Source organism: Erpetoichthys calabaricus, chromosome 1, assembly GCF_900747795.2.
Source record: "Erpetoichthys calabaricus chromosome 1, fErpCal1.3, whole genome shotgun sequence".
In the NCBI taxonomy this organism is placed as follows: domain Eukaryota; kingdom Metazoa; phylum Chordata; class Cladistia; order Polypteriformes; family Polypteridae; genus Erpetoichthys; species Erpetoichthys calabaricus.
The window spans coordinates 174,414,679-174,430,740 of NC_041394.2; the positions used below are offsets into that span (position 1 = coordinate 174,414,679).

Genomic DNA, 16,062 nt, shown 5'->3' on the forward strand with positions numbered 1-16,062 from the left:
GTTTAGGCTGTGTTCTCATTCTGGTATGTTTTGTGTTGGTAAAGGAGGAAAGGGAGGCAGCAGAAGCCAAGATGGCCAAGCTGAAACTTCAGGCCAAAGCCAAGGTGTTATCACTGAACAAGCACATTGAGGAACTGAAAATGCAACATTCTGGTACCGAAATTGTGGTAGGTCGTCATGATTTTAAGTGAGGACTTTTTGGGTTCTTCAGGTATTTTTCAAGTTGCTTGTTTGCTGCCTGCTCCAGGAACCTCTGGAAGTCACTTTGAGGGAACAATACGGTAGAAGTCACTAGGCAGGCAGGTTTATTGTTTTTTTTTTTTCTTGCTTAGGTGAGCCCAAACACAAGTCTTACTTTAGATCCTGGCATTGAGGAAGAAATTGAAAAGCTTCGGGCTCAAGCACAACATGCAGAGGCAGATGCACAGAACTTGCGAGAGATGGTACAGCATCTTCAGAGTGAGCTGATGTTGTCTGAAGAAAAACTCCAAAAAAGTGAGACCTTGCATGCTGAGCAGGTATGAGGGCTCCATAGAAATGGTGAAGCACAGTCTTAGTAAAAAGGGAGGGGGCATAGATGGAATAGGACGATGGTCCTTGAGGAGTTGCAGGGGTTTCTGTGAAGCCAGGAAGTTGTGCCCCTTCAAGGAAAAGGGTAAAAACATGCATCCTCAGAACAGGCTGGACTCACTGGGCAGTCAGAACTGGGAGTTTGCAAGTGAGTGGAGTGCTGCCAAGAGAAGTGACATGAGCAGGACTTGCTTTGTTCTATATTTCAGTTACAGTCTCTTCAGGAAGTGGTCCGTGAAAAAGACCTGTTATTCCAAGAGCAAGTGTGCCGTCACAAGGAGGAGCTTACAAATTTGGCTTCACAGTCTACACAACAAACAGAACTGCAGCAGGTAGCGTATAACGTAGGTGGATGGAATGAGAATTTACAGTGGCATGCAAAAGTATTCAATCCCCTTGAAGTCTTCATAATTTTCTACATGACAAAATATTTGTACACTTAGTTACCAATTCAGTAGTTTTTATGTGGAAACTTATACCGTAACAATACATTTACAAATCAAAATAAACTATTTTCTGTAGATGTTTAACTAAAGAAGAAAAGCTCAAAAAGTCATCGTTTGCATGTGTATTTAAATCTCTGTGCTTTGGAAGCTTCAGGTTTACACAAATAATATTAATCACAAACAATTCAAAGGTGACAGTCATTTGACCATAATTAGGTACTTCTTGTGAGTCCTTTATGTCTTTCTGGATATAAAAAGCAGCCTGTAAGGGCCATAGTCTTTGTTGGACAATCACTGCAAAAATGAAGACAAAGAAGCATTCTGATGATGTGAGAAACAAAGTCATTCAAATTCACAAGGCAGGAAATGGCTACAAAAAAATATTGGAGATTTTGAATGCCCTGTTAAGCAATGTTAGATTAATCATCATAAATTGGAAGGTTCATCACAGCACCCAGACTCGCTAGAACAGGCCGTCCCTCAAAACTAAACGTCAGAGCAAGAATTTGACTGGTGAGAGAGGCTACTAATAATCCCAAAGTCATTCTCAGAGGTCTGCAGTGCTCTTTGGCTGAAATTGAAGTGACGGTACATGGGTCCATAATTTCAAGAGCTCTTCATAAGACTGGCGTCTATGGGAGGGTAGCAAGAAAGAAGCCATTCCTTCAGAAAGTCCACATAAACACATGTATTGCATTTGCTACAAAGCATGAGGAAGACCCAGTTAAGATGTGGGAGATGGTTTTTGGTCAGATGAGACCAAAATAAAACTTTCTGACCAGATTTCAAAGAAGTATTTGTAACATAAAACTAATACTGCCCATGCCTCAAGAAACACCATACGTACAATGAAATATGGTGGTGGCAGCATCATGTTATGGGGATGTTTTTCATGTCCTGGGACTGGGAATATTGTCAGAGCTGAAGGGACAAAGAATACACACAAATTCTGCACAAAATTTCAACATGACAATTACCCTAAGCATAAGACCAATGGAACGGCTCAAAAACAGACAGGTCAATGTTTTGGAATGGGCAAGTCAAAGCCCTGATCTTAACCCTGTTGAGAATCTGTGGCACCATTTGAAAACTGCTCTCTAGCAGCACCATCCCACCAACCTAGAGGATCTCTGTAAATTCTGCCAAGAAGAGTCGGGAAGAATCACTTCTGAACAATATGTAGCATTGGGACATACTCAGCCCAAAAGAATTAAGGCTGTTATTACAGCAAAAAGGTTCTCAACAAAGTATTAATGTGTAGGGCTTGAAAAATTATGCAAACACTAACTTTTGAGTTTTTGTTTTTCAGATATATATTTACAGAAAATGGTTGTTTTAACTTTGGAAATGTACGAGTTCACATTAAAATACTGAATGGATAAATATGTGTACAAATCTTTTGCCATGCAGAAAATTATGATGACTTTCAAGGAGATTGAATATTTTGTACACCACTGTATATGTGAGTAATGAAATGTTCTTGTGTTTGGATGAATCGGTTATTGCTTGGTGAGTGGAAATATATGGAATGGCTTGCTTGCATGCTTATTCTCCGAAGTGTGTTTTCTTTTTTTGTTTCTTGTTTTCTGCAGCTTTCAAAGACATTGCAGAGGAAAGTGGAAGAGATGGAGGAAGCCCTCCATGCCCGCTCCCAGGTCATTGAGATGCTTCAGCATGAGCTGGATAGCTGTGAGCAGCAGAGACAGGTGAGCCAGTTTTTGCTATCTGCAACTTCTCCCTTTGGAATGCAGGCTACAAGCTTAGCTTATTTCTTCCTGATAGGTTCTTAACAATCAGTTCACCCAGATGGAGAAAGATCTACAGATTTCCCAGGAGTTACTGGAGGAAGAGAGACTGCGTTGGACAGCTGAACTCTCAAGTGCAAAGGAATCCACAAATAGCGCATTTCATGAGAAGTTGGAGGCTGAACAGGCACTTAGTGGGCTGCGAGTGGCTTTGTGTTCACTGGTCAATACCATGCATGCCCAGGAGGAAGAAAGAGAGGAGCTGTCATATCTGGACGTGGCTACACCTCTTCCAGTTCTACAGGAGAAAGTGAATATAGTCGAAAAGAAGCTTAAGGAGAAAAATATACAGTGCAAACAGCTAAAGAGTAAGGAACTGGAATAAGAGACATGCATCCAAGGTGAAATAGTGTAGTTTGGGGGATTACACTGCAGCTTTGAACTGGTGAAAGGACTTTTAGGCACAAGATAATTTAAAATTATTTATTTATTTAGCATGGCCTTTTCTCTAGTCAGTCGGTGTGCTCCACAAAACACCTAATGATACAATTCAGAGAAATAAGTTATCATGTTTTATTAAGGTAGAAAAGTAGCGATATAAGTGAAAGGGAAGTAATTATTTAAAAAACTGGGAGATAAGCAAAAGTCAATAAAGTGAGCGTACACAGGTGAATTATCGATAAGAGCCAAAAGACAGCAAAAGAGAGTCATTGTGATATTCATTCATGTGTAAGAAAAAAGGTTTTTTATACTTTTTTTTTAACCTCATGGTGACATTCATTGACAGACCACTGGCACTGGAGTCAGAAGTATGTTAAAACTTATAAGTGAGAGGAAATTTTCTGGGTGCTAAACCATATATACCATTAATCCTTAAATGTTAGTTGACTGTGTTGCAGTTAAATCCATGAATAAACTATATGGAAACGGCTCAGTGTTGACTGGAAGTGGCTTACTAGGAAGCTCAGCTTGCCAGCTCTGATATTCCAGTGATGCTAGATTATTTTATTTATTTAATTTTATTTATTTATTATTTTATTTTTAGGTGACCTGCAGAAGATAGAGTTGGAATCACAGCATGTATCTGTGGAGCTACAGAGAGTTAGAGAGACTTCAGCCGTTCAGATCTGTGATTTGGAGCAGCAGATTGACAAGCTGCAGGTGTGGCCTAAATAACTGGACACCTGGACTGTCTCTTGTTTGTAGTGACATGACCAGTGGGGTGGGCATTGTCTTGATCCTTCTGCCTGTGAAAAGCAATTATTGTAGAAATAATTGAAACTTAAATGTGTTTGAGCATGTTTAACTAAATCGGTAAATGCTGTCTCATTTAAATTAAGGTTTCTTCACAGGATATTGGTGAAGATGAAAATTGTAAGGTGCTGCATTTAAACCCCTTTGCTGGGACAAGATGCATGAAAATTACTTTACACAATAATAAAAGCAGCGTTACAGGGAGGGGGCTAGAAATGTCCATGGAAACAAAGCAATAGAAATTGCTCTGTAAGCAGTGACAGGCAAGACTGCACTTTGGAAGAATGGGAAAATACAGACTACAAAGAAGAGTTGTTCAAGGTTCTCCTGTTCAGGGCTAGTTGAATGGCGTAACACTCCACTGACATATGTGTGACTAAAGATAGTATGCACTGGAAGTGGACATGTTAAAATAAAAACCACCTGCTAGAGTGATTGTATTGCCACTATTAAACTGGTCACAACAGTCTTAATAGTCAAGTGCAAAAACTCTGCTTTAATTTGGTCTGTGTGTTTTCAGAAGGTGGAGTTGGAACTACTGAGAAACAAGGTTGCAGAGTTGGAGGAGGAGAAGGGCTCCCTCCAGCTACATGTTGTAGACTTTGAAGAACTGCGCACTGAAAATGGTGAGTATATGTCTTCACTGTTCTCAGATTTTACAAGTTCAACCTTAGAACAGAGTGCTTTATGTGGGTGAATTCAACAAAGGCACAGGACTGGGGAGTATTCTTTCTAAATACTTGTTCTAACTGTATAGTCAGTTATGTTCAAGCTAAGACTGATAATATCTAGCAGTGAAAAGGTCGGAGTGTGAGGATACCAGTAACCTGTGACTTGCATTTCAGAGTCTCTTCGGTTGGAATTGAGCAGGTTGCAGACGATGAATAGCTCACCTGAGGTAAGACTAATGCAGAAACTTACAATAGTAAATGGTGTCCTCCTACTCCTTTTCCATTTCATAATCTTTCTCCACTATTTTCATTTTGTTTCTACTAACCACCTTTTTACTTTGTCTCATGCTTATGTAATTGCCTGTTTAATGTGTCTCCCTTTTACTTCCTCTGTCTCATTTTCCATTCTTCCCTCATTTTCTTCCTTTCCCCATTCTAATTGTCTTTGATCTCCTTATCATTCCCTTTGATTTCCCTCTCTTTCGTTATGTGTTCACACTTTTCAGTATTGTTTTATTTTGTATCATGTTTTTTGCCTCCTGCCACCACACACGAATGCAACACAAGAAAGTTGCCTAGTTTTTTTAATGTTGCAATTTTTTTTTTTGTTTCTAATGTGATTTATTTATTTTTTTTTCCCCCCAACAAGCTCATAGTTGGGGAGGCTGTGGAAGGTATTACAAGCGAGCAAGTGATCATCTGTGAAGACATGCCTATTGCTACTGTCGTAATGACACATTCTCCCTCCCCTGCAGGTGAGACAAGTCTATCCCATTAACACATTGTGCTGTTCTTCTCCATAAGCCTAGCACATTACCCCACCCACCCCACGTTGCAGGTTATTTGAAGAGGTCATCAAAGGTAACCACACCCTCAGATCACTTTGTCAGTGACCTCAAATGCTTTATTTGGAAATAAGACAATTAGATCTGAGTTGGATTAAGGCTTTGACTGATCAGGGTCAGGGAGTTAAGGACTGCTTTTTATATACCAAGTATTTTTATCTGCTTAATTCATCTCTTTGTGTGTAGCTGGGCAGATAAGGTAATGGACTTGTGGGGGAAGAATATTGTGCACTTAATCGGTTTTTATTGTTTTAGAATTTTCCAGCTATGCTTTAGAGATGGAGGAAGGAAACGCCAACCTGCTGCTTGAGAGTGGATCAGCACTGATCACTGATGAGGTACTTGTTGGAGCCAGGATCAGTGTTGCTTGTGGAGTTTCTAAAGCTTTTTTTGGTGATTTCTTTGCTGCTTTTCCTTTAGGCAGTCCAGCCCCTTCCTTCTCAGGTCACCTTTGGTTCTTACTGTATTACTCTTTGAGATTTGGAAAGTGGCTGGTGAACTATTGCCTCTCCATTGTCAACTTCCATCTCATCCACAGACAATGCTTAAAATATATGAACTATAAACTTGCTTAACATGTCCTTTCCCCTACTGTATGTGCATAGGTTGCAGGGTTACCCTCTCCATTCTTTAGACTTAATTTGGAATTCATGCTACCCTTCACTAGCCCCACTTTAACCTCCACTGCCTTGTCTGTATTTTGATGTTTTTTTTAAATTAATTTATCCTTTTAACCTTTCCCTTGTTAAATTTTACCATTATCCTCTTTGTGTGTTGCATTTGGACATTTTATTTTTCTAGTTTTACAGTCTGTGTTCTTCCCTCCACTTTCATTATGCCATGGCATACTGCTGCCATATTTGTTTTCTTTTAAGCCTCCCCACCCCATCTGCTTTTCTTGTACTTATGTTTCATTTTTTTAGCATATGTTTTGAGTTCAACTTTTTCTTTACAGTTCTCTTTAATCCCATTTCAGTGCTCAGATTAACATGTATAAGATGCAATAGATATTTACAAATACTTCCCACTATGCCCTCAGGTCTAAGTAGCTACCATCGGGAACACAGAACCATTAGGAGGTTTATGTTTAGAGGTATTTGAGGTTATTCACTGTTCAGTTAGTTGTCTTTGTTATTTCAGACCCATGTTGCTGAAAGCAGCTTGCTACACTCAGTTGTCAACATAGATCCAGTCACAATAATTTCTCAGACTGATGGGTGTGAAGGAAAAGACACAGCTCTGCTGGAAGATTCAAAGGAGTATTTCAGTAGTATTGAGCAGACTAGTAGTCACCAGGAGAAAGAACTTGAAGTAACAACTACAGAGGAACCTTCCTCAGTTGAGAAATTTCAGAATATTACAGAACCTTTCCCAGAGTACTCGGAGACAAGTCAGCTTCAGGAGATATTGGAAGACCAACAGAAATCATCAGACCATTGTTTAGACCATATTGTCACTACTGCCTGGGAAGCATCACTTCAGGAAGTAAATGTGGTAGTAGGCTTGGATCACACCACAGAGCTCATGCAGGATGAGCCAACTTCGGTTGTTCAACCTCATGTGGTTATAGAAAATCTTCAGTTGCCTCTTCAAGAATCCAAAGATATGCAGGTTCCAGTAGATAGCCATCATGAGCACAGAGATGAGGAAAATCATGGCTTTAAAACTGTTTTATGTGAAAATATGGAAAAGTTAGAAAACCAGCTTGGGGATCAAGTTCAGGAGGAGCTACTGGGTCCCACAAAGATAGAAACAGAACCCATGGTGACAGATCAACCTGAGCATGATGAGCAAAACAGCTTTGACATAGAGAATGTGCAAGAGCCAGAGGCCAGTGCTATAAACCCAGTGTTGCCCTTGCTGTCTCAGGTTGACATGCTTCAGCACCAGATGATTGAGAAAGAGCAGCTTATATATGACCTTGCACAAAAGCTGGAAGCAGCAGAGGTCAAGTCTGGAATGCTTACTCAAGAGACATCTGAGCATTATCAGGAGCTAATGGAGAAAACCGAAGAGATTTGTGTCCTGCGGAGGCAGCTCCAGGAAAAGGAGCAAGAGGCAGCTACGGCACTCCTTACCATGTCTTCCAGAGTGGATAAGATCAATGAGGAAAAGACTTCTCTGAGCAGTGAGATGGACAAGCTCAAAGAACAACTTTTTAACCTGGAAGATCTAGAGCAGAAGTTTGGTACAGCTAGGGAAGGTTGGATGAAGGACAGAGAAGATCTGCTAGTTCAGGTAAATGCAACCAAGAAGGAAAGTGAACAAGTGAAAAAGAAGCTTCAGACTGCCCTTGTCAGCAGGAAAGAACTTCTGAAGAAAGTGAAAGTCATGGAGGATACTTTGGAGACACACCAGGAAGGGGAAAGAACCGAGAATGATAAAGCCGTGTGTGATCTGGAGATACTAGTCGGTGATTTGAAACATAGTTTGCAACAGAAGGAAGAACGTATTGCTTTGTTGGAGAACCAAGTCTCCCAGCAATTATCTGCTTCTCCCAACTCATGCTTCCCACCATCCACAGGTGAAGTAATACAGCAGGAAAGGCAAGACCTACTTCAAGAGTCCAAACTGCAGGAACCAGGTGACTCTAGTGGCCAAGGCAAGCAGCCAGAAGTGTCCAATGTCCAAGTGGGTCAACTGACAGATGTGTCTATCAACAAAGAGTATGCAGAGGCAGGCCTTCTTGAAGTTGTGCCCCAGACACTTCAGAAAGATTTGGAAGGATGGAACACTGAGTGGGTAGACTTCTCTACACCAACGGCAATAGAGTCTTACTCAGAGGTAGAGCAGGACCTACTAACTAAGTTAGGAGAACAGCTGCGTATTGAACAGGCAGCAAAGGAGAAGCTGGAGTCCCAATTGCAGGAATCTCAGTCCAATCTTGTTCAGAAACAGGCTGAGTTGAATTCTCTGTTGCTGAATATGCAAGTCCTGCAGGACAAAGAGAAGCAGATTGACTCCCTGGTGGTTGAAATGGAAGCAATGAAAGGCAACTATCAAGAGGCTGAAGCCCATACAAAGACTCTGAAAGCAGAGATGGAAGCTGATCAGGCCAAGTCATCCATTTCTGAACTTCAGATGGAGGTGGAAGAGTTCAAGAGATTTCTTGGCCAGAAGAATGAAGAGATCTCTGATCTGAGTTGTCAACTGAATGATCAGAATATCATCTTGAAGACATTGCAGGAGACGGTTTCAGAAAAAGACAAACTAATCTGTACTTTGCAGGAGGAGCGAAGTAAGAATCTGCAACAGGAGGAGGAGGGAGGTTCCAAGCAAAAGGAAATTCAGCGCAAACTTCAGGCTGCACTCATCTCCAGGAAAGAGGCACTGAAGGAGAGCAAAATGCTAAAGGAGGAGCTGACAATTGCAAGCAGGGCCCAAGCAACTCTGACTGAAAGTATCAATGTGCTAGAAAAAAGATTGGAAGAACTGAAAGAGACCACAGCAGAGATGAAGAAGCTGAAGGAGGAGAAAATAAAACTAATTGAGGAGGTGGACCAAACTCTGGTGCAGAACCACAGCTTGACTGCAACCTGTGACAGTCTCAAACTTGCTATGGAGGCTGTGGTGCAGGAGAAGCAGAGTCTTCAGAGGGAGCTGGACCTTGCAAGAACAGCAGCAGAAGGGGAAATTGCAGCCTGGCAGGAGAAGTTGAAAGGCCTTCAGGATGATTATGAGGAGCTACTGAAGTCCTATGAGAATGTAAGTGATGAGGCTGAACGTACGCGCAGAGTGCTGGAGGCTGCACGTCAAGAAAGACAAGACCTTCTGGCCAAAGTAAGAGCCAAAGAGACAGAGAAACAGGAGGTCCTAGACCATCTGCAGGAGAGTAGGAAGGAGGTGGAAGAGATTAAAGAGAAGATGAGAAAGTTTGCCAAGTCCAAGCAGCAGAAGTTGCTGGAACTTGAAGAGGAGAATGAGAGACTACGCTTAGAGGTGCACTCAGTTGATGATCAAAAGCAACATGAGCTTGAAGCACTTAAGAAAAAGAATGAGACTCTAGAATTGGAAATATCACAACTACAGCAGCAGATAGAGTTGACGCCTCAAGAAGAGACCATCTGTTTGACTTACAGAATGCCAGACGGACAAGTGCCTCTAGCTGTATCAAAGCAGCACAAAGTGATGGAGCTGGAAGGAGAAAAAGAGAGCTTGGTGGAACATTCTGCTGAGGAGAAGGAGCACCAGGAAGAGTTGGAGGCATTAAGAAGGAAGACCGAAGCTCTGGAACTGGAAGTATCAGAGCTGCAGCGGCGGTTGGAGATGAGTACCTCTAAAGAAGCACTCTCTGTATCCCCTTCTAGGCTGCCAGATGGACAAGAACCTTTGATGGTGCATGATGGACATGTAAGCACTCCTGCTGCACTGGATGTCGATGTTCAGACAGAGGAAAGAGTATCGGAGAAAGAGAGCCTCCTGCAGCGCCTCCTTATGGAAAGGGAGGGAGAGCTTCAAGAAGCCGAACTACATAGAAGTGCCATGGAAGCTGAAAAGGATGACCTTGAGGAGAAGCTTATGAATCAGTTAGCAGAATTGAACTGTGCTATTGCCAACAGCCAGCAGGAAGCTCTGGAGAAACAGGAGACAATTGTAGCATTGCAGGGTGTGGTAAAAGAGCTCCGGCAGAAGGAGACTGACCTACAAAGGGAGCTCTTGGGGACAAAGGATGAGGCCAAGAAGGAACATGACCGTGCAGAGCAGCTGAATGAAGAGAAACGGCATCTCCAGAGGGACAAGGCTCACCTAGAGGCAGGAAGACTCCGGGAATTTGAGCAGAAGCTAAAGGCAGCTCAGCAAGGTAAGGAAGGCAGTCAAAATTATGCCAGGCAGCTTCAGGATCTCCTCCGAGAGAAACAAGCCGAGGTCAGACAGTTGCAGAAGGACTGTATAATGTACCAAGAAAGGATAAGCAGCGTAGAGAAGTGTGTAAAAACATTGGAGCTTGAGAGGGATGAAGCCCATCAAGAGCTTCAGGTGGCCAGCCAGCAAGGTAAGAATTTAGAGGCAGAACTCTCACGGTATAAGGTCCGGATTGATGACATCCAAAGCGAGGCTGGAAAGGCCCTAGCTGAAAGGGAAAGGTTAAGCTCAGAACTGAGAACCCTGGAGCAGAAGGCAAAGGAGAGAATTCAGGAAACTGAAAACACAGCTAAGCAGAGGCTGGAAGCTGAGCTAAACAAGCATCAAATGGAGGCCCGCCTAGCTGTGGAAAGGCTGGAGGCTTTGCAGAGGGATAAGGAAAGGGCCGAAGTCTCTGCTGCAGATGCCAGAGCTATGGTGAAAACTAATGAAAGCCAGATCATTCTGATGCAAGCCCGTCTCGATGAGAGTCTGGCGAAACTGGCTGCATTTGGGCGCTCCATGTCCTCACTGCAGGATGATCGAGACCGTGTGTTAGATGAAGCCCGCCAGTGGGAGAACCGTTTCCACAATAGCCTTCAAGGAAAAGAAAAAGAATTGAGGGAGCGGGAGCAGGAGTGTCGTACCCTGGCTGAGAAACTGACCCAAGAAGTGCATCTCAGAGAAGAGTTACAGGAGCAGGTTTTACGGTAAGAGATGAGTTTTTAGATCATTAGAACCACACAGTCAATAGAAAGCCACTCCTTAGTGTCCATCTGTCCTCTTCTTGGTCAGATACCAATGGTATTTAGAGTCAGGAATTAAATTCTAATTGGTGTCTTGCTCATTTCTCTTGGGGGTCAGACACGGAGGTAACATTGGATTGTTAGAGTGAAGCCTTATTCTGGGTACAGTAGGAGTTGGAGATAATGGAAGTGCTTCAAATAACTTACTTCTGGCAAGTGAATGGGAAAAGGGAGCATGGAATATTATTGGTGAATGAATTTAGATACGTGTGTACGGGGTTAAACTTCTAGTTTGTGTGTTTCTGGTGTCTTGATAGATAGGTAATTGGAGTAGGACTGGTTCAGTAAACAGGATTCCTTGAAATGCTGATGACGAGGGGCCTCATGTATAAACGGTGCGTACGCACAGAAATGTTGCGTAAGAACGTTACCACGTTCAAATCACGATGTATAAAACCTACACTTGGCGTAAAGACACGCATTTTTCCACGGTACCTCATACCCTGTTGTACTCAAGTTCTCCGCTCGGTTTTGCAGACTGGCGGCACCCAGCGTCAAAGCAGTGCTACTGTTCCTGTGTGGTTACCCTTTCTTAGATCCACATCCACGACAGCGGCTCAAGTGCTCCTTGTAGAACTGTTTGTACTTGCAAGTTACCATGAGGTAATTGTACTTATGATACAGTTATAATATTGCACATCCTGAGCCACTTTATAAAGCGCGTATTTACGTATGATGACGATATCATTTTTAAGATGAAATGCAGGAAAATATGTTGATTATATTATACAGATAAAACTTTAACTACATGGTGCCGCAGCGCTAGCGAGCTTGAGCTTCGTTCATGGTTTGTTCCTGCCTCGTGCTGTTTTCATGCTGTGGCTGGCGCGACACTGGAAGGATAGATGGATGGAATAATTAAACATCCATCCATCCATTTTCCAACCCATTGAATCCGAACACAGGGTCACGGGGGTCTGCTGGAGCCAATCCCAGCCAACACAGGGCACAAGGCAGGAACCAATCCCGGGCATGGTGCCAACCCACCGCAGGACACACACAAACACACCCACACACCAAGCACACACTAGGGCCAATTTAGAATCACCAATCCACCTAACCCGCATGTCTTTGGATTGTGGGAGGAAACCGGAGTGCCCGGAGGAAACCCACGCAGACATGGGTAGAATATGCAAACTCCACGCAGGGAGGACCCAGGAAGCGAACCCAGGTCCCCAGGTCTCCCAACTGTGAGGCAGCAGCGCTACCCACTGCACCACCATACCATAATTAAACATTATGAAGATATTTCAGTGTTCCTTAAACGTTTTGAAGAATCGGCGTTCTAAGCTTACAGATGGCTTAACGTCTATTACAGAGCTGACTGTGTGGCGATTGGGTATTTGGAGAAAGAAAAGTAAGGACAGGAATTGGGGGTTAGTATGTTTGAAAAAGACAGTACTTCTGTAATAAAGCATTTCATTGAAGGTCGCGCATGGCGCAGCAAGCATCTTGTTTAAGACATGAACAATCACTGCGCCACCGTGTTCCCATGTTTTAATAACATGCTTTAACTCATATCATCATGAAAATGATATCACATATACTTCTTAGTATTTTAATTACTCGGAGAGCTGTAATATTACGAATGTAATGGATTCTGTGTCCTGTCCGAGGAAGAGCATGTAGTGATTCAGGCACATACAGCACATATAAGATCAAATACACAACAAAGCATTTAACGTGCTACTTTAGTTACGATGGGATTTGAGAAACTAGTAAATTAAATGATTTTAAGATGAAGTTTATGATGTTCTACTTTAATGACAAAATAAACTGTGATTAAAGTGGAAATTTCGAGATTAAAGTTGACATTTCGTGCTTTTTTTCACACTGTGTGCCTTTTTTTTCACTGTACCCTAATAAGCTATCATATCACACTCAGACGGTGGGCTACGACTTGCCTTTTCACACCGACTTTGATATGTGACAACTTTTTTATTTTGGGCACTGTGCGACTTTGTGAACTTGAGCTTTCGAGTTTCTCTGCCACGCTATGTCACTCGATCAACTTCTTTTAGTTGCTTATATAACTATTTAAACCAACAAATAGTACGTTTTTCTTTGCCTTCATTTGGTATTCACTGAAATTCTTCTATTTTTCCTCGTACTTTTGCCATTGCCTTTTCATAGAACACTGTTCTTAAGGGCTATTTATATTGATTTGCATATTCAAAGAGGCGTAATTCTGGGAGGAGTTGGGCCGGGACAGCAGGCGTGTGCACATGTGTTTCCACGCTGAGCGGGATTTAAGTAGCGGAAGAACGCGGAAGTTGGTGAACGCACAGATTCCTGCATCTGGAATTTTCTGTGCATAAGCACATTTTGGCTTTTGTGCTTAACGTCATGTTATAGTGTGAATTCTATGCACGGCGTTATGCATGAGGCCCCTGGTCAAGGACAGCATTTGCCGTTGCATAAAATAGAAAAGGGGCTTTGCAAGTGTTGAGTGGTCAATGTTTAGAATATTCCAGGGTAAGGAGTAGAAATTTTGTGACATTGTTTTTTGGCAAATATTTGTCACGGAATGGATGAGCATTCTGATATACAGTGATCCCTCCTCGATCGCGGGGTTTGCGTTCCAGAACCCTCCGCGAAAGGTGAAACTCCACGAAGTAGAAACCATATGTTTATATGGTTATTTTTATATTGTCATGCTTGGGTCACAGATTTGCACAGAAATACAGGAGGTTGTAGAGAGACAGGAACTTTATTCAAACACTACAAACAAACATTTGTCCCTTTTTCAAAACTTTAAACTGTGCTCCATGACAAGACAGAGATGACAGTTCCGTCTCACAATTAAAAGAATGCAAACATATCTTCCTCTTCAAACAAGTGCGCGTTAGGAGCAGAAAATGTCAGAGAGAGAGAAAAGCAAACAATTAGAAATAAATTGGTGCTGTTTGGGCTTTTAAGTATGCGAAGCACCGTGCGGGAAGCATGTCGCTTAACAAAGCAGCTGCAAGGAAGCCCAGCAAGGAAGGGAGCAATGTGAAGGTAGTCTTTCAGCATTTTTTAGACGAACGTCCATATCCACTAGGGGTGCGAACAGCCCCCCTGCTCACACCCCCTCCGTCAGGAGCAGAGAATGTCAGAGCAAGAGAGAGAGAAAAGTAAACAAGAGCTCAAACAGCACGTATTGATTTTTGATTAAGTATGTGAAGCACCGTGCAGGAAGCATATCACGCAACAAAGCAACCACAAGTAAGCCCAGCAAGGAAGGGAGCAATGTGAAGGTAATCTTTCAGCGTTTTTTGAGGAGCGGCCGTATCCTCTAGGGGTGCGAACAGCCCCCGTGCTCACAATATATTTGAGGAGTTTTATTTAATACGTAATACGCGCTCTGGTTGGGTAGCTACTCAACCATCTGCCAATAGCGTCCCTTGTATGAAATCAACTGGGCAAACCAATTGAGGAAGCATGTACCAGAAATTAAAAGACCCATTGTCCACTGAAACCCACGAACCAGCGAAAAATCCGCGATATATATTTAAATATGCTTACATATAAAATCCGCGATAGAGTGAAGCCGCGAAAGTCGAAGCGCGATATAGCGAGGGATTACTGTAGTTGGGAAGACAGTTCAGTATTTCTGGTTGACAGTTTCAGAGGGAAAGTTTAAAGGTTTATCTGTGATGGAGTTTGAAATGCCATTTGGAATGTGCCACGTTGTGGGTGATCAAAAAGGTCTGAGCCTGAATCTGAAGAAGGTGATTTTGCAGATGGTCAGTGATTAGCTCCTATGTATTACATGCAAATTACTGTTTCCTGATATTTTTGTTTAATAGTTTTCAAGCAAGACATATATACTAAGTTAACTTGGAAATCAAAAAAGTAGGTATAATGCTGTCATTGAATTTATAATGCAAGACCTTAATACTCCTTTTTGCGATTCTTCATAGCCACTCAGTTTGTATCGGCCACCTTCATAAGCCACTGCCAAAAGGTGGGCTGCAGAATTGCATTATATGTTGTGTGTCCGGAATGTTGTTGACTTCTGAAATTAAGCATCACCCCATCCGTGTTTCGAGGCGAACGTCAAGCCAGTAAAATTAAACTAGCATTTTATAGCTAGTGATGAAACTTGTATTCATAAGTATGTTCAATGTCCAAACAATAACCAATGGAAGCATGGTGACTCTCCAACAACAAAGTAATCCAATCTTCAATTCACTGCCTGCAAAGTTATGTGCTCAACTTCTTAGGATGTTGTGAGTCCATATTGATTACATGCCTCAAAATGACCACACAACCAGTCAGTATTACACTGATTTGCTCTGGCGTTTGTGCCAGTCAGATGTTGACCATTGCCTTTCTGCTTCATGACAATGTTCTGGCCACACTGCACTTTTTGCAAGAGTTGCTTTGCAAAGTGTGAATTTGAAGAGACGCACAGCAACCCTGTTCTCTAGACCTGGCCACGTTTAACTATGATCTGTTGTCCTTTCCTTGTCAATGATGACGATATGAAGATGAAATGTTTCATCTGAGTGGCACAGAAAAGCTTCTTGAAGTTTAAAATAAATGTAATGGTGTCCTTGGGGATTATGTTGAAAAATAAAACATGTTTATTTTTACTGGTACAGTGGAACCTCTAGATACGAGTTTAATTCGTTCCAGCACTGAGCTTGTATAGCGAATTTCTCGTATCTAGAACAAACTTCCCCATTGAAAATAATGGAAATCCAGTTAATCCGTTCTGCACCCCAAATATATTAACATAAAAATCAATTTTCCTAACAAATAACACTGATAAATGATATATACTGTAGTCTACCTTTAATAAATAACACTGGTAAATAATATAACTGATTATTAAAAGAATCAAAACAGGTGTCCAAAGTGCAGTAGAGCATTCAATAAATCTTTAAATAAATAAT

The 16,062-nt window shown here is 42.0% G+C and overlaps 1 protein-coding gene across 3 annotated transcripts in view; it reads left to right on the plus strand.

The window, feature by feature from the left end:
• golgb1 (golgin B1) overlaps positions 1-16,062 on the plus strand; it is a 36,702-nt gene that overhangs the window by 9,443 nt on the left and 11,197 nt on the right. For all 3 annotated transcript variants that reach the window (XM_051929915.1, XM_028808783.2, XM_051929961.1), the window contains 11 exons: positions 45-167; positions 333-518; positions 780-902; positions 2,609-2,722; positions 2,799-3,129; positions 3,807-3,922; positions 4,536-4,641; positions 4,861-4,913; positions 5,336-5,441; positions 5,787-5,869; positions 6,672-11,083. In XM_051929915.1, coding sequence (XP_051785875.1) covers positions 45-167; positions 333-518; positions 780-902; positions 2,609-2,722; positions 2,799-3,129; positions 3,807-3,922; positions 4,536-4,641; positions 4,861-4,913; positions 5,336-5,441; positions 5,787-5,869; positions 6,672-11,083 — 5,753 coding nt within the window. The remainder of the gene's footprint in view (positions 1-44; positions 168-332; positions 519-779; positions 903-2,608; positions 2,723-2,798; positions 3,130-3,806; positions 3,923-4,535; positions 4,642-4,860; positions 4,914-5,335; positions 5,442-5,786; positions 5,870-6,671; positions 11,084-16,062) is intronic.